Genomic DNA, 19,382 nt, shown 5'->3' with positions numbered 1-19,382 from the left:
CCGAGGTCCCGTGTCACAGTAGGTGCTGTTACGAAAAAGACCCCTCACTGCTCAATGGCCCTGAATGCCAAGTATAGGTCAAAATTTGCAGCTCTCCACAGGCAAGTGATGGCGTCTCCATATGAGTGAAAAATTCTCGAAAAATTCTCGAGAGAGACGTTAAACAGCAAACAAACATATTAAAAAAGTATTTTAAAAAATGAGACACAAAACAATGTTTTCCAATAAATAATAAACAAATATTTTTTGGGAAAAAAGCTAGTCTACTCACAAAGAAGTGGTAAATTCGGTTGGACAGCCATAAAAAAGTTAAATCAAATTCAATAAAATGAAACTTAATACCACACATATCTTGTGAGCGTCGGGGGGGGGGGGGTATATCTATATTTAATTACATGTACTTGCATATAGAAATTTTACAAATCATTTTATAAGAAGTCCTACAGTGAAACAGCCTAACTATTGCAGGTTATTGTTACTTTGAACAGATAGGTGGTTATTTATATATTCATGATCTCTCTGTCAATGGCGAAATCGATATTTAGTCATTTCTTTTCTTTCTTTTTACAGTTTTGTTTCTAATTTTTTCTGAAAAAAATTAAGTGTAGGCACGTGCCTTAAGTGCCTAATGGCAGCTACGTCACTGGCTATACTACGTAAAACGGGTCATAATCAGTACATGTTGAGGTATTTCGTGAATCAGGAAAGACTAGCGTAATCAGAGAGAGAGAAAGAGAGATTATTTGAAAATAATCCTTACAATTTATCTTCTGTTGATTATATTTTGTTCATTTATTTTTAGAAATTAAAAACGCTTTTTCACCAGTAAGTAAATGATGAAGAAGAAATTACTAATTACCATTTAGTGTGATGTTTCATAATTGCAAACTATGCACTAAATGCTCTTTAGACAGAACAAACGATCGATACATATTGCTTTTATTGATTTTATTTGACAATTAAATATCAGAAAAACACGTATTTACCATTTGTAATCAAGATTTCTTTTAAATGAAGAATAACTCTTTCATGAAAAAATATAGAGAGCATTGGGTTAAAAAAAAGATGATGTACAACTTGTAAGAAACCTCCATAACGTTTACATGAAGAAAACGAAACTTTATATTGCATTACGTGCAGTTTTAATTTCATCGAAAATTATACATGAAACATATTTATATTTATAGTAATTCTGTAACAAAAATCATTGGCACTATTTATTACATTGAACATATTCGTAAACAAGAAAATATTTTGCAGTTAATTAAAAGGTTTTTCAAATAAAGTTTTTACTTTACTTGCGCAACATAAATTAGGAGAAGACACTTAAGGTAGTCCGATCCTCAGGTTCTGAAAACCAGGCACTGAATAATTGAAAATGCTCACAAAAATGTCTCTGAATTCTCAAAGTAACGTGAATTTACCCACAGCAATTGTTCCAACTTCATTATTCAAGTTAATCATAGTATATAGGAAAAATTAGTAAATTTCAAATAAAATTTCAGGAAATGCGAATAGAGACACCTACTATGCATTTTCTAATTGGAAATTGATCAACAAAAATATTTTAGGATTAAAAACTATAGGTATCCAGACATTTGAAGAAAATTGCATGATTTTTCTACTTATACAGTGCTTTAGTTTCTTCTGTGTACTTCAGTTATTTATAATGCATAGTTTATAAAGTGCTTCATATCATTGTAAAACATCACAAATCATTTCTAATTTCATATCATGCTAATTAGCGTTGGTATCTACGGCTAAATTAAAGGAAAAGTCAATTTCTTTAAATCTGTATTTTTAACATACCTTTATAGGGTAAAAATATCAACGTTTTAAAAGACTGTTTCTAAAACTTCAAAGAACCTTGAATCACATTGAGATGCATAAAATGAAAATTGTTGCATGACAAGATTTCATATTTAAGCTTCATGTTGAGACTTTTTGAATTAAATAATAAATTAAAGAGTTGTCCTTCCTAGCTGAGGATCGGATATCCTTAAAGCAAAACATGTATTCTTTAATACAGTATCAAATTTACAGAGATTATCAAATTCAAGGTATTAAGAAGCAAACCAGATAAATCGGAGTAATAATGCAATTAAATATATGTAAATTTGTTATTTTAATTTTTTTTTTATAAAGCAATTGAATATTTTATGTCTATAGATTTAATAGAATATTTTCCTGTTAACTGTGAATGTTTCTTTTTATTTACAAGTATCACAAAAAATGTAGCATATCTATAATATATATGAAGAAAAATGTTAATCTATTTTAAAACAATGCAGAAAGAAAGAATTAAAAAATAACTAAAATACAGTACCTACACTTCATAGAATATAAAAACAAAATACTTAATAAGTCTGCTAGTACGTAAAATCAAAAGTTGGCATAGACTGTATCGCTCTGCAGATATTCCGCTACGAGTTCATGGCAGAATTGATATTCCTCCTAAATAAATAAGAAAATGAAAATTCTTAGTGATTAAGCTATTACTATATTTTTTGAGATCAAATGGCAAATTATCATTGATTGATTTATTAATTTATGTTGTTTTACGTCCCATTCGAGAAATTTTTTAGAAACGTCACCATATACCGGTGAAGGCTCAAACTTTTGACCTTTACTCCGCACCCAGTGCCATTGAGCAGTGAGGGTTCTTTTTGTGCCATCGCCTACCGTGACAGGGGACTTCGGATTTTAAGGTTTCACCAAAAAGACCCTTGACTTTCACTTTTAATGTTGGGTGGTTAGCGAAAGAACGGTAACTACCTATGTTTACGTTAGGTTTGACGCGGAGCGGAGAACGAGAATCGAACCCAGGCTTCCCGATAAGTTATCATTGAAATGACACGGGTATTGTATGGACGGATATTTTTGAATACACAAAACTGTCTATATTTCGCAAGTACCCACTCCTTGATATTGTGCTTATATTTTTCTGAAGTTTTCACATATACAAGTTTTTCCTTACACATTTTAAAAACACTTCGATGATAGACTTAAGAATTACTGTGATATAGATTGCAACCAAAAGTATTGATTTTATAATAGGACAACTGCGTCACTGAGCAATAAGATTCCATAAGATATAAATATATACTAACATATTTTTTAAAAAAAAGTATATAGTCTTAATTGTTTGTTTGTTTGTATGTTGTTTAACGTCCCTCTCGGGAATTTTTCACTCATATGGAGACGCCACCACTTGCCTGTGGAGAGCTGCAAATTTTGTCCTATACTCGACTTTTACGGCCATTGAGCAGTGAGGGATCTTTTTCGTGCAAGCACCTACTGCGACACGGGACCTCGGTTTATACGGTCTCATCCGAAGGACCGGTCTCCACGTCCCACAGTGGGATTCGAACCCGCGACGTAAGGATCAACACCTTACTTCGCGACTCTAGAGCAGAAGCTCTAACCACTGCGCCATGCGGGCGACTAGATCCAATGAAATATGGAGATAACGAACCGTGTTCAAGCTCAAAGGGCATTAAACAGTACAAATCGGGAACAGAGCAAACACGGACATCTAAAACATCGGACGAGTGTGTAAATAATGGCCGTACAATTAGTATGAAAACCGTCGGTCAGCATTTGACTTAATGTTAGGTTGCATTTAATGACAAAGTCATTGTATCGACCAAAACTTGCGAAATGATGACTTCACACGAGTGTTGATATCCCTGTTTTATCAACTTGTTTGTCAATAGCATGCCTTGCCCTAGAAATTGTTCACACGCACAGCATGCTCTTGCGTATCGAATCAACTGGGAGACAAAAACTACGACATATTTCTACCCCTTATCGTATTATGTAGCACAGAAATAGATGAATTCATAATGGTATTCCAGTACATATATCATATAATGAAAGCAAATGACATCAGTCAATCGAATGTTTGATTTCCAGGAGTAAAGGAAAAATGTGTTTAAATATGGCACTATTTTTGTTGGTTTTAACCCCATCCCTCAATAGGGGGGGGGGGGGGTAATGAAATTAACAATTTGAATTCCACTTTATGGATGCTTTAAGTCAAACTTGGTTGAAGATGGTAAAGCAGTTCCAGAGAAGATGCTTAAAAAATTTACGACCAACGCACGACGCACACCCGCACAACGGACGAAGAAGATAAAAAGATAATAATAGGTCATTTGAGTGACTCAGTTGACCTAGAAATAAATAATATATAATGAAAATGATAAGAATAAGAAAAAAATATTATCATTAGATTATTAGACAACAGATTCTTACGAAAGTGGAGATAAATTCCGGTCTACGAATTTGTATCAGACGTGCAGCTGTAAAGATATCAACTTCCTTGTCGAGGATAAGTTGCTCAATTGCATTGTAGGCGACACAGAATGGACCACAACGCTGGGCCCCGTCTCTACAATGTAAATTAAGTTTAAATTTGACTACAATAAATAGCATGTGAAACATAATCATTTGTTTTATTTTCTTAGGAGGCAATGATATCGTTACAATCAAATCTATAAAGACTATTCAGTAGAGATGGCTGTTGTGTCCTATCCAAAAATATTATAGTTACATGTAACTACAGTATTCTATCTCAGATTTTTTTACCAGAGTAAAAGGTTTTGACTTTGGTAATTCAAAGTAATTTTACTTTGGATTTCAGATTGTTATATTTTTGTGTTCAATTCATACATTTACATTTTTTATATTAAAGGGAACTATCACTTGTATATTCACATATTATTTCCAAATTTCATTTCACTGTTATCGAGTTTACGAGATTTTAATTTTTGAAATCTCAAAAAAAAAAAAAAAAAAAAAAAAAAAAAAAAAAAAATCAGAGTAAAGTTTCATAGTAAATCAAAATATCGAAGATTTTTCTATAGTTAATCATAGTAAGGTATAATATTTACGGTAGTAAATTTTTGTTAGGATTAGTAAGGTAATATATATTTATATGCGATCAAATTAGTTAGCTAATTATTTAGCTATTATTAATAATAAAAAAAAACGATTCAATTGGACTGGCACATTATGAAAAACGAATATCTTAATTATAGTGGATAAAAAATTTCACAAGCTTCCAAATAATGATCCAAATATGACTTTTATAACCAGAGAATACTGATATATATAATCACATTTGCTTGCTAAAGATTTATTCAATATTAAAATTAAACAAAAAAATTCAAATATTTAAGGTTTTTTTTTATATTTATAATTTTATTTTTAATACACAAAACTTGTGCTTTTTGCTATTTATAGGAGACTACAATTCCTGAAAATAACACGCGGGTTTTCATAGGAAGAGGAACTATTTTTTCCTTATAAAAGACAACTATTTTATTAAACTGGGATATGCTTGGACCAAATTTTATAGGTTAACCGAATGCACCTTGAAAGGACCAGTGTTCTATTGATCGAGTGCGTCGTCTCTTCCAGTTTTGTTTCCTTGATTGCATCAAGAACTTTCCTACAACTGGCAGTTAAAGCTTCGCCTTTCCAGAAGTTGCATTCCAAAACCGAAGTTCGGATGTCATGGAATCCCTAAAAGAATGTTTACGTATAGTTTTGTTTACTTAATATTCAATTCTGAAATTAATCATATTTTCAAAACAAGAAACAAGAGAGAGAGAGAGAGAGAGAGAGAGAGAGAGAGAGAGAGAGAGAGAGAGAGAGAGATGTCAATAAATATTATATCACCTTTCCTTGAATAATGATATTAGTTTTGGTGACTACATCTGAGGGATGACACTTAGTCATTTTTACTGTAAACTTTCCTACAACTTTGCTATCATTCTTTGACGGAAACCATACCTTTGTCTAAGATAAAAATAAAGCTATTAATAATTGAAAAGCAATTAAATCAATCGCATATCTTTGCAAGAAACTTATATTCATACTGAGGGTATATCTTCAAGAGGCCCCAGAAAAATAACAGTGCCAGCTCTGCTTTCTTTCACAAGATACAGGAAGTCTTCACACTGGTTTTCAAGTGGGTACTGGGCACTGATAAGTCCATCCGGTCTCGTGAACGACTTTAATGAAATCAAAACAATAATGAATTCAAGTTTACATGTGATATACATGTATTGTAATAAAAAAAATTGTCTTCGTATATTTGCATCAACATAAGAATTCATATTTGCAAACCTGAAGAATAACAGCGTTGTAATAAACTGGTCTATCATTGTCAGAAAGAACACAGCATCTATATTTCTCAACTATATGGAGATAATTTTCAAAGCAATTAAATTTTGACCACTCCGGGTAAGATTTAATATTTAGACATTAATATGATATAATGTATAATAAACCGTAAGTTTTTCTACACACTTGTTATTGTATGGAACAAAAAGAGAGACGAAATCTTTTCTTACTTGGCATAACATCCGGTGTAAAATTAGATGCTGCATTGTTATGCGCTGATTTTTCATTTGTATCGTATTGTGTTTTAAGTGAAATTAGCTCCTGTTGAAAGAAAATATCTAATAAGATGGTTTTTCGATTTCTATTCAATTTACAATGCTCATTTCAGCTGAACCCCTACGTTTAAAAATAGGTTGCCTAAAAATTACCATTAAAAAAAATCTTTCATGTGATGCATTTAGTTTTTCCCAGACATTATTACATAGCTTTGTAAAATTGAAAATGAACAAAACCTTTATCACTGTACCGCAAAAGAAGCAAAGAAAAAATCCTAAGTCTATACATACACACATGACTTGACCTGATAATGATACAATGAAAACATTTTCCGTAATAATTTATGATAATTAACAGTAAATATTTAAAAACCTTAAAATTATCAGTCTCTTGCGCTTTCTTGATTCCATCTTCTTCATATGTACTATTTAATGCCTGGTTCTGCGACAGGAATGATTTAGCAGTAACTGGACGCAGATGTCCTCTGAATGATTCATATAAAGCAGTGTAAATCATTTTGTATTGATCCTACAACGAGATGATTTCAACTGTACAAAAGATTCGTATGGACAATAATGAGAGAATGATATATTTAATTATATATGGAAAGCACAAAAAATTCTGAGGAATAAAGCGTTTTCTCCCTCAAAATATATTCATGATTATAATCATGATATTTCTGAGTTTTTATATCTAAAGTAATAAAATTTATCAAATTAATATTCACTTGCCTCTCCTTGTACCATGTTCATTCTATCATGGCGCATTTGTGTGACATATTCCGACACATTAACAGACCCTGAACTCAAACCGTCCCGGTAGAGGGCGTCCAAAGCTATGAAGGTACCCGTTCTACCCAAGCCAGCACTAAAATATTACAAGGCTGTTTGAAATCAAAGACAACTGTTTTTTTTTTTTTGTTTTTTTTTAAAAAAATAAGAATGGACCTTGTAAATTTTCCTTTCTTGTAATTGGTCTTTTGAGGACTTGCTTTATTATAAAACCACAATTCTACACACTTGTAAGTATAACGAAGTGGATATTGCTTGAGTTTCTCATTGACAGCATATATGTAGTCTTTGGAAACTAAGTTTTCCAACAATCTTTTGGAATTTCCATGTGTACTTATTGTGCTCCGTATTGACCTCTTTTACTATTCTTATGAAGCACACTTTATTCACAGTCTTTTACATGAAAAGAAGAAATTTCTTGCTTTGGCCTTCGAATTGACATTCAAATATATCGACTACGTGTTATCAATTTATAAACAATAATCATTATCATAACTACTTTGATTTTATATATCCCTTTGAACTCAAAATAAAAGACATTACAGAATCTGACACATCGGTTTCATATTTGAATGTTTAACTGATATTGATGGCAAACTAAAAACTTAAGTTTATGATAAACGTGATGACTCAAGCTTTTCTTCCGTCTATTTCCCTTGTTAATAGCAACATAGAAATATCCCCCTGCAAATGTTTATGTCTTAAAGTTGATTCGATATGCAACAGCATGCTACACGCACGAATAGTTTTTGAAACGAGGCAGGATACGGACAAACAAGTTGATGATAAACGGGTATCTACAATCTCCTTGGAACTAAACATTTCGCAAATTCAATAGTCAATACAATGATCTTGTTTGCAAACAGAAGATGTCCTTATGTGAAATGTTGATTGACGTCTTTTATATGCAATTGTTTAATACTGAATTGACTGCGGATTTCCCCATTTACCCATTCACAGCAAAGAGCACAAGGCGGATGTAGCCGGTCTATGGGGTGTTAACTTCTCCATGGCACCTGATCTCACCTAAGATAATTTTTGAGCTCCGTGTTTGCTCTGTTCGCAGTTTGTAATGTTTATAATTTTCTTTTGGGCCGATTACTCCTTATCTTTATAATTCATTAACTACATGTAAACAGTTGTATACATTTATCTTTTTTTTTTTTTACAAAAAGGCTTTAAGAAAGACACTGATTTCGCAAAAATTTGAAACTCATATATCTCAGAAATGCCTCTTAAATTAACTATTCTCCGCAGTCAGACCGATACAATTGTGGAAAATCTTATATACAATTCATAGCAAGTTATGTTAAATTCGGGGAGTAATTCATGTGCAATGAACACCATTCTGTCTTTTTTCAGATTTTTCTGACCTGCAGTGGACCACCATTTTATCTTTATCTGAAGACTTCGGAAAAGCTCGCATAACATGCCGGTGGAACACGACAAGATTTATAGCTTCAGGAACACCACGGTCTGGCCATTGGGTGTAATGAAACATCCATACTTCTTGTTCTTGTTCCTCCTTACCCTAAATGAGATGAAGATCTGAATGGAAACGAAGAGAGAGAGAGAGAGAGAGAGAGAGAGAGAGAGAGAGAGAGAGAGAGAGCATCACTTAGTTAAAAACATTTTAGAAAGGTTGACATGGAAAATTAGCATTTTAATTTAGCAAACTTTGAAGGTCATTTTTCTAATCCTGTCATCTTACAATCGTATCTTGTAATCTCAGATGTCTTTTAATGTAATTTGAGTATTCCTTTTCCTCTTGGTTCCGAATAGCAAAATTTCCACTTTGGATTTTATCATTGCAATTTGGCCAATATTGTGCACACTTTCCCTAAAGAAAAAATGCTTTTAAACAAACATATTCAAAAGGTAACTCAAGTAAACCCGTGTTGTAAAGAAAAGAAATAAATTTATTTGTAATTTTTTTTATGCATAATAAATGTTCGTTTACCTGCTTTCCTTCTTTCAGATTCGTCAGGCATACAATAACTTTGACTGATTCCTGCCAAATCATTGACCAAAAATCAGACACTGTTTCCCTTTTTGGACCTAATGAAATACACCTTCATATAACAATATGGTTCACATTGTGTATTTTACCCTAAATCATTATACACGAGTAACTCAATTAAAAATTGTATCCAAGAAGTTGAAAATGTATAGAATATACTAATGCATTTTAATATAAGGATTTATCGTAAGATATTATTGTGAAAACTGGTTAAGAAGGACAGAAAAAACAATTTCATAAATTACATTAGGGATATATTTGACTATATTTAGATTCCAATTTTTAAAATGTAGATGTTTACCATTAGAATAAATAAACGACTAGTACCTTGAGTAGCTATGTATCTCTGCTCCCCTGATATATCCTTTGATAAAATATAATTAAAAAACACAATTAACAGGTCAACAAAGTATTATTTAAAAATTGTGGCTTAGCTTAAAGAAATCTTGAAACCTCCTAAGATGTATCTAAGCATGAAATTAACAAATGAAAGCATGCATTTTTAAACTAAAAGTATCATCTTTATGCGAGGTGACTGTTTACGAAATTTTACCTTTGATTAGATGCAAAAAATTATATTTTGTAAATTAATTAGAATACTTAACCAACATATGTACATTCAAGTTAATATATTTTTCATTAAATAGTTAATTTATTTTACATTTAGGTTAAAAGGTTTTTCTTTGAATATCGAGGAAAATAAAACAAGAATTTTTTTAAAAACCTTAATATAGTTGGCGTTTATGTAATCAGATCTCTGGTTTGCCATTTGTAGCTTAACTCGGGAATGGTCATCTGTTACGAAAAAAAAAAAAAACAAAGAATAGAAAAACAGCATGAGTATGTTAACGAGGCCGAGTCTAATTATTTCTACCCTTGAGATTTTGATAAATTTTGTTGAATTCATTTTTCCTATCATATTTATTGTTTTAAGATTAAAAAATCGAATGTTTACCGTCCCGATTTCTTAGGGGGGATCTCAAAGTAGTCAAATTTTACTATTGGACCCTGTGGGAATTGTTGGAATGCTTGGATTCTATTGGTACTTGGAAAGTACTGCTAAAATCGTTTTGTTAACATAAATTGATTAAAATTGATCGAACATTTTGCAGAGAGATGTATTTCTTTTTTCACATAATTACAAAGTTAACAATTTGAATGAATTATTCCCGGGGTACTGCTGAACTTTTCATTTTTTACCAAGCATATTTTCATTTATAGACGTCACATGATGACGTCGTAGTGGAGTACCTCTTTTTTAGTCTAAGACTCATTGATGTCTATACAATCGATAATAATAGTAAATGCTTTATCACTGGTTTTTTTCTGATTTATCAATATATAATTTTACAAAAAGTGTGTATTCGCGGATGCAGAATAATAACCTGGCTGCGGCATAAACATACCTGTGAAGAAACTATAATAAACAAACGCTGATTCATTTCCCAGAATTATTGAATTGGATTTGTTTTGCTTAATTTATATCATATTTAGCTGAAATTCCATTCCTAGCAATTTTTTTTGTACTATTGTAAATACTGAATACTTTTAAAACTTTAAGCTTTAACAAAACAGTTGAATTCTCGTTTATTTAAGAATGCACTTTTGTTACATCTCCATTTCTATCAATTTCCATTTACATCTTTAAAGGGCGCTTACATGGAAATGTTGTTTTGTATCTGTTTTTAATTTTGTTTTCATCCCTTTTTCCAGCATCACATGAATGCAATTCACCATTTGGAATTTGCTGAAAAGTAAATTTTGATAAAATAAATATATCACTAATAAATATATAAGATTTCCAATGTGTCTGTTATGCTTTTGGAGGAAAGTTGAATAAAAATGCAAAATACGATACGATACCAAAAAAAAAAAAAAAAAAAAAAAATCAACCTGTTACCAATATGGACCTTTTTTATTTTAATTTTTTTAATACCAAGTCTAATATTGGTTGATTGATAAAATGTTGTTTTACGTCCTGTTCGAGACTTTTTCACTCATATAGAGACGTCACCATATACCGGTGAAGGGCTTCAAATTTAGACCTTTACTCGGCTCTCTGGGCCATTGAGCAATGAGGGTTCTTTATCGTGCCAACGCCTACCGTGACACAGGGCCTTGGTTTTTAAGGTCTTATCCGAAAGAACTACAACTTTCACTTCAAAATGCTGAGCGCTTGGCGAAGGAACAGTTGCTACCTATTTTTTATCGACTCAGGTCAGCCGCAGCCTTGATTCGAACACAAGACCTTCCGATCACGGAGCGAGCGCTCTTTCGACTGAACTACAGTGATGGTATCAAGTTTTATAATAAGGGCACAGCAGAGTAAGATAAGCACGACATGAAATTTAAGCATACACAGCTTAAATGTTATGTTATCGGTGAAGTATTTGGCTCAGATAATCACAGTTTATGCAGCTATAGATTTGGTCTTTCGTACATACATGTGTTTAGTTCATCAAGGTTGTGCATAGATATATGTGGAACGTTCTATCGTTAAAATGATATTCTCCTACGGACCTTTATTCGTTCCGTGTATTGGCAATATAGCAAAAAGTGATAACTCGAACTAAGTGCATGTACTATGATCAATCCAGAGAGTTCCGAATGCCAACATAGCGTGTCAATTTGAAACGAGAAAAAACGTTGAATGAGTTGAATTTTCGTCTTTATATGGATTATTTATTATAGGTTAAAAGGGATAAACAATCTCAAAAAGGTTTGTTAAGATTAATTTGGTAGTTATTTTCAGTGCAACTCCTTTAGTATACTTAAAAATCATTTCCGAGCGGATCCGCTCCGATTTGCTATATTGCAAGTATATGGGACGTATTTTAACTGTGGTGAGGGTTTGTCTCCTGACGCAGTTAGATTATTCTGACTAGGTTGTTCATAGCCTCATACCTCGTACTCTGCTTTGAAACTTGAACCATTGTCCACACATATTTCTTTCTTGGTCTTCAGAAGGTCCTGTATAGATATTCCCTGTTTTATGTTCCTTGTCTCTGCCTCTCCATGTAACTGAACAGTATCGTTTTCGTACGAATGGATTTCTTTTTGCTCTGTTTGCATCAAAATTATATCATATATTTTTATGATTATATTTCCAGTTATCTATTCTGTAGATTCCGTAATAAGTGCTTCCAACATTACAGTATGATTTTTTGGTATTATTTGAAATTCTAACAAGCATTAAATTATCATAATTAAGCAATCTATATTTCAGTTTTTATTTCCAAATCTTGAAACATGCTAATATTTGAGTTATTGTCGTTCCAGACTAGGCAAAGATTTAAATAAGAAAATTAATCTAAGCACTTGCCTCTTAACTCATTCATGGAAGTGATAAGCTTTGAATGATCAATGTCATGATTATATTTGCGACGTCTAGATTTTCTGCAGAATAGAAGCAATGAAGTACATGATATAGTTGTTCTATAAAATTCTAAACGGTATACATAAACGTTTACTCTGCTTTTTAAAAGAACTTTGTAACAAGTGTCATGAATTGCATAAAGATATTATATATCCAGAAATCATTGATACAATAAATCGTAAAATATTTACCGTCTCCACAGAATCACAACTACCATGATTATCAGAATAAGAACAGCAACAACCACACCGATGATTAACGGTAGAATATCATTTTCTTGTTTTTCTTTTATTGATTCTATAATAATAATTCATTTGTATAACTAAAAGTTATCACTTTCACCTATGACATTTGAACATTTTTTTAAGATATAGAATATAATTGGCACATGAAGCTTCGTAATAATATATTAAACTTATGAGCAATATTTAATCAAAAATATTAAAGCAGTACTATAAAAGTTTGTTAACATCATTGATATAGGAAGAATAAATTTTTAATGATTTTAACACAATCCTTTTTCTTAAAGTTATGAGTTATAAATTGAATCATGTGTATTGTTTTAATTCGCATATGTACCGAGTCTTATTGAAATCATAACAAATACAGTGTCGTGCCATAAGTGTTTCAAGTTTACACATTACTGAAGAAAAAATTAAAACTATCTTCCAACCTTAATTCTCTAATTTTATACATTGTTCTATAATTATTTTTGGACGTAAGAAAATAGAAGTTATGTACGTCATTTGGGATTCCCCTGGTGTGAGTGGGGCTATTTTTAGATACTGTGGCAGACGTAAACAATCATGGCTTCGAATCGCCCTGAAATGTCTTCAGCTCTAAAGGAACAGATCGTGCGTCTTAATAATGAAGGTAGAAAAAAAAAATCTGAAATTGCCAAAATTACGGATATGATCGCTCCACAGTCTCCAAGTTTTTGAAGAGATTTTCTGTACGACAAAGTGTCACGAATAATCCTCGAAGCGGACGACCAAAACATATGACTGATCAGTCAGATCGCGTCTTGAACAGGTTGGTTATAAAAGATCGTAGGAAAAGTTTGAGCAATTTAACATCAGAATTAAATAGATCTATACCAAATCCACTGTCAAAACGATCAGTTCAGCGTAGTTTTTGAATTATAATCGTCGGAAAGTTGCCAAGACTCTTACCATCTCGAAAGTGAACAGAGTAAAGCGTGTTGAGTATTGTCGTGATCATAAATACTGGACCGTGGATCAAAATTGGATAACAGTTATATTTTCTGATGAAACCCAAGTCATGTTAGGGACAGACAGTAAAGTTTATATCTGGAGAAAGGCAGATGTAAAATGGAGACCGGAGTGCCTTGGATTACTTTCTGTCCGTTATGGTGGAGTCCGCCTATCTTTTTCGTTTTGGGGCTGTATCTGCTATTCAGGAGTAGGCTTACTTCCACCAATAGATGGGAATTTAAACATAGATAAGTACATTATACTTTTGGACAAAAATGTGTTGCAAGTTGTTGCCAAACACTTCAGTAACAACCCCTGGATGTTTCAAGACGATAATTGTCCTGCCCACATGTCAGCTAGGGCTAGGGCTTGAAAAGAACAAAATAATATTCCTTGCTTAGACTGGCCATCTCAATCACCAGACCTAAATCTCATAGAAAATGTATGGAGACCAATTAAAATTAAACTTTCAAGGGAGCAAGATAACATCAAAACAAAACAAGAACTTGTTGACTGTGTACTGCAGATCTGGACGTCCCTCACCCCAGCGTATTTACAGAGTTTAAACGAAACCTTACCCAACAGACTAAATACTGTAATTAGAGCTAAAGGTCATGCCACTAAATACTAAAAGAGTCAAAAGTCTGTAATCAACTATAGTAAGGTAAGTGGAGTTTTTGAAACACTGAACTGTAGTACTGCGCAAGATTGACGTCATGATAACTTGAAACAATTTTGGCATGACACTGTATATGCAGGAGAGTTTAAAAAAAACATAATCTTATTATTGTACTTATAAATGCAAAATTGAATATCGACATCTGATCCACTTTTGTACAAAATTGATTGAAATTGAATAAAAACTAATAATGGGAGAAATGTTCAGACGGACAACCAGACGCACGAAAGAATAAAAATGAGAGAAAAAAAACCCAACAATTTTCTGAGCATTGTGAATGTGGTTTAGATTTTTTAACATTAAGCAATTATGGGTAAATGAATGTGGTGAGTACTGAATAACTCTCATCTGGAGAAAAGGACAATACTGCATTTATATATACTGAAACGCAAAAGAAACGCAACAAGCAATAATTTACAACTATTTGAATTTTTTATCGAATGATTTTCAAAAATGAATACACTAACGTAAAAGTCGATTTGAAAACATCAGAGATTTGATAAAAATGTTAAATGTTATCTTTTAACTTTCGAAAGTAATACATGATGTTAAAACACCCCCACCCCGGCCATTCAATTACAGCGTGCAAGACTGCCATGCATAACAGTTGCAGCTTGATTTCTACGATGCAGTAGGTTCATCAATCTCGAAATATGAGCAAAAGCCATATTCTTTGCCATTTTTAAATGCCTGTTTTTGGGATGATGAGGTCGAATTTTTTCTAGCCAAGCGCATTGTAGTAAACCTTGGACTTCTGGTCCAAGGACTGTCATCCATGCTAATGATACGTAAGAGCCTGTTGAGGCATGATGTGGGTCATATTTGCATCTACATCGCTCCATCACCTTTATTTTAAGATTTTCCAGCTAGAGCAATGGAAATGCATACTTAAGTCATTTTCAGGAAGCCATGGCATCGCTTACGGAAAAGAAAGGGGAAATTATTTTTCGGAACATCGCAGCATTACTTATGATGAACAGATACATGTACAAATCATAATGTTGCCAAATGTATTGTTAAACATGCAATTGTTGATTTCTGTTAAGCAGACTCAAACTTAACTTCCGGTAATGGTATAAAAAATCACTCAAATGTTAAATTACCGATATTTAAAAAGTTGAAGATGTCCTTACTTTTTAGATACAAAATAATATCTTATATGTAATATTTCCCCCTAAAATATAATGTTGCGTTTCTTTTGCGTTTCAGTATATATGATTGTCGAACATAGTAACAAAGTATCAATACTATACAGAGTGTCATCTTCATTTGTCAACCAAAGTTTATGTAAAAATGTGCTATTACAGAAACAATGATATGCTAACTGCTAAAAATATATAAAAAAAAAAAAAAGGTTAAGAGTAATCTAACATAGGAAAAAGTATTAGAATCAAGTTGTTCTTTTATATAAGTAGATAAAATGAAAATATTTACGTCTACTCAGTGTATTGCAGGTTTCACCCTCATAGTTACTTTGGCAACCATCTGGACATGTTCCATTGACTTTGTTACATATTTCTTCATTGCGACAATGGCCACTGCAGTTTTGACGGCAATTTTCTCCAAATGTGCCATTGGAACATTCTACATACATTTATAAAATAAAACATAAGGCCATCTTAAAAAAAAAAAAATGTTTGGTTGCCCTCTCCCGATCGACTGGCTAAAAATGGACCTACTCAAAACTTTTTTTAATCTCCAGGAAGCAATTATTTTTTATGCATTCCGGATAACAGATTGTGAAAATACAGCGTGGATGTTGAAATTTTCTGGGAAATAATATCTTAATTGCACCTGTTTACCGACCCAATTTTCTCATCCTGATTCGGGAGAGGGCAAACAAACATTATTTCAAAGTTGACCTAATATACATTAGAAACTTTAGAATATCCGTTTTTAGGAAAACTTATCGAACGTTTTTTCAAGACTAGATAGAAAAGTATTTATCACAAATCAAACCTGTAGAACAGTTTTCTTCTTTCCATCCACTCTTGCATTTACAAGTTCCATACACATGATGACACTGGGAATCTTTACAATTCTCGGGACAAATATTCGAACAATTTTGACCATATGAACCAAGACTGCATGCTAATTGTTATAAGTAACATCAAAAAATGGTTCAGAAGAATAGGATACATGTATATCAAACAATCATACATCTATACTTATAAATTAACAAACTTTGCAAATAAACTCCGAATTGGTTGCGCCCGAGTTCTTACTAACTCCTCTAAGAATACACTAGATACAAGATGTTGTCCGTAAACTATATTTAGATTTCACTCGCATAGTAAGTATTGTGCTTTAAATTAAAAGTCTACTTTCATTTTCTACAAACTGCCATGAAATAGCAGAAACGTGAGTACGGTGGCGTTTCCGGTTGGCGGATCTAAGTTTCTGGCAATTTTTAATGAAACTGGCAACAAGCAATCGTTTATTTATTTCATAAAAGGTCATCACTGAATTATTCAATCAAAACTTGATTTAAATAAGGTGTGATAACCGATTAAAAGGGAAATGTGCAAGTTATTTTCGTCATTCACCGATCTTAATATAGACGGAAGCTTCTAGAACATCATATAGCATCGAGCCCGATGTTTATTAAAAAAAAGAAAACAAAAAAAAAAAACGAGGCGATGAACATAAAAAAAAGCTTTTGTGTGAATGATCATTGAAATAATGGCAAATCATTGATATCACCGTGAGTGACTATAAGTTGTGAATATATTTATATATCGAAAGATTATTACATATATGTAGTAGGTTTTCCTAATTTTATTGGTAAAATTTGTATATTTTAATTCCTCACTGAGAGCATAGTGGCAACAAACCCGAAGTACAATTTGTACTTAGTAACTAGAGCAGAACTCGTTGCAAAGCAACGAGTAGGTCTTCCGTTGGAGCTGCGAACAGGAAGAAGTGACTTTGAGTCAAGGTCATGCCACATTCTAAGGTTATAAGCAATCTTGTAAGGGGTATCAACTTGCAATGTCTCACCAGTAGAAAGACAGTTAAGGAATGTTGTTTCTCCGTTGATGACCTTGAACTCGTTCAAATGACCTTGCATCAAACCATGACACACTCTGGTTATAAGCAAACCCTATCTATGTGTTACCGACTCGACAAGTTAACACATGTTCTTTCAGACCATTCATCCAGTCAAAACATTCTTTCCTTAGTGACCCTAAATTTAATCAACATGGCCGTAAACCGAGGGGGGGGGGGGCACGGGGGGGCGTGCCCCCCCCCAATAATTTTGCCGATATATAGATTACTATAGTAGACATAGATACTATACTTGTGCCACCTCAATAAAAACGTCTGATTTTTTTGCTTGTCAAGGAATTTTTGGTAGTTGGTGACCTTTTTTTTTTTTTTTTGCTTGTCAGGAAATTTATGGTAGTAGTGCTCCCGTAACTGTCAACTGAAAGTGTATGGCTGTGCCCCCCCCCCCCCCCCAAAAAAAAATGAATTTGCTTCCTATGGGCCTGATCAAGGCAATGATAACACTCTGTATGATATCAGCGATACCCTTTTGTGTGTTTCGCACTTGACAAGTTCACAGTTCGCATTTATTGCATGATAGTGAGGGAGACATGAAGATTTCTTCGCCCATAAAAAATCATATTCCCAGAGGGCAACATGAAGATTTCTTCGCCCATGAAAAATCATACTCCCCGAAGGCAACGCCCGAGAGAAATATGATTTTTCATTTGCGAAGAAATCTTTATGTCTCCCTCACTATTATGCAATAAATTGTTTATAATACCGAATTAACCAAAATGCAGGAATTACAAAGGAGATCCAATGAATAAAGCAAACATGCATTTGATGAGAACGATATGAAAGATATGTAAGTTACAGGTACACCAATAGCCTCGTTTCATTAAAAAAAAATTCCTACGTGACAAGTTTGTGTGATCACACCAGTAACATTCAAACACCACCATTACATTTTTACACATTTAAATCGACACAATCAAACAACGATAATATGTTGACGGTGCGACCGTTGGGGCGAGTGCATTGTTCACTTAATTTTAAGATCCGCCTCTTCAAACAGCACAAGACATTTGGAACGTCTAGACTGTGACGTCTCATGACGTATGTTAGCTGTATTTCCATAAACGAATTTTGAAAAGTGCAAACATTTTAACAAAGAACGTTTAATCTACTATCTGTATGCAATTCTATTAATTAAGGTGATTTTTTGGGGTGAATTTTTAGTTGTTGTTACCGCGCGAACGAAGTTAGCAGCGTCGCTATAAACAATCTAATTCCTAACTCGTTTAATTGTGACGTCACAATCGTTAAACACGACGTTTTGTTGCAGAGCAAACATGATGGACACGTGACTTTCTCGGCCAATCAAATTCTATTTCACTAGTGATTTTTCACTTGTAAGCTAGTTTTCACAGAGGTATAATAAACTTTTTTTTTAGACCATACATCGAAATAAATTATCATAATTTCTATAGTCGTAATTTATTAGGTTCAACTCACTGCTTTAAAGGATCATTGTAAATGTTTTATGCCCGATTTGGATACTGAACAACGTGTGATTTTTGAAACACTGATGCCCCCATATGGCATCTTATGGCAAAAGTTAAAGTTTCTCAAATGCAAGTCAAACTCCATGGTCAAGATCAAAAGATAAAAAAGAATGTTATTACCCAAATAAAGGTCTTGAACAAAGAATATACTGTGAAATATATACTAGTATGAAAGCCACAGCAGCAACAGTTTAAAAGTTATGGCGAAGGTTAATTTCTTTAAAAGGTCAAACTCCAAGGTCAAGGGATCATAATTGTTTGTACTTGAGGGAAGGTCTTAATTGTTACAAGGAAAACACATGTGGTATTAAAAAAGCCTTAGCACCAACTGTTCAAAA

At 32.8% G+C, this 19,382-nt stretch overlaps 1 protein-coding gene across 1 annotated transcript; it reads right to left on the bottom strand.

Moving 5' to 3' along the window:
* Positions 1 to 2,332: 2,332 nt before the first annotated feature.
* LOC133193958 (receptor-type tyrosine-protein phosphatase epsilon-like) lies at positions 2,333 to 16,504 on the bottom strand. Its single transcript, XM_061329870.1, has 15 exons — positions 16,448 to 16,504; positions 15,962 to 16,072; positions 12,124 to 12,279; positions 10,879 to 10,966; positions 9,944 to 10,014; positions 9,547 to 9,583; positions 9,160 to 9,257; positions 8,911 to 9,039; positions 8,573 to 8,724; positions 7,140 to 7,275; positions 6,781 to 6,936; positions 5,886 to 6,020; positions 5,378 to 5,529; positions 4,258 to 4,393; positions 2,333 to 2,454 (listed from the first exon to the last, which is right to left on the bottom strand). Exons 1-15 carry the CDS (start codon positions 16,502 to 16,504, stop codon positions 2,383 to 2,385), a joined length of 1,686 nt encoding a protein of 561 aa, XP_061185854.1. The 3' UTR covers positions 2,333 to 2,382.
* Between the last annotated feature and the right edge of the window lie 2,878 nt (positions 16,505 to 19,382).

This window comes from Saccostrea echinata, unplaced genomic scaffold, assembly GCF_033153115.1.
Source record: "Saccostrea echinata isolate AGI-Se365-2 ecotype Australia unplaced genomic scaffold, CSIRO_AGI_Sech_v1 ptg000028l, whole genome shotgun sequence".
Taxonomy (NCBI): Eukaryota; Metazoa; Mollusca; class Bivalvia; order Ostreida; family Ostreidae; genus Saccostrea; species Saccostrea echinata.
The sequence above is the reverse complement of the archived record's forward strand: the minus strand, read 5'-3'. Positions and strand labels throughout refer to the sequence as shown.

Bases quoted from the DNA above. Each gene is read 5' to 3' on its own strand.
- LOC133193958 (XM_061329870.1), bottom strand. From the start codon at position 16,504: ATGTGTATGGAACTTGTAAATGCAAGAGTGGATGGAAAGAAGAAAACT. The intron at 12,280-15,961 runs GTAACTATGAGG...ATGCAAACAGAG, and splicing joins ATGTCCAGATGGTTGCCAAA to CAAAAAGAAATCCATTCGTA. The intron at 7,276-8,572 runs GTCAGAAAAATC...GTAATATTTTAG, and splicing joins AAAATGGTGGTCCACTGCAG to TGCTGGCTTGGGTAGAACGG.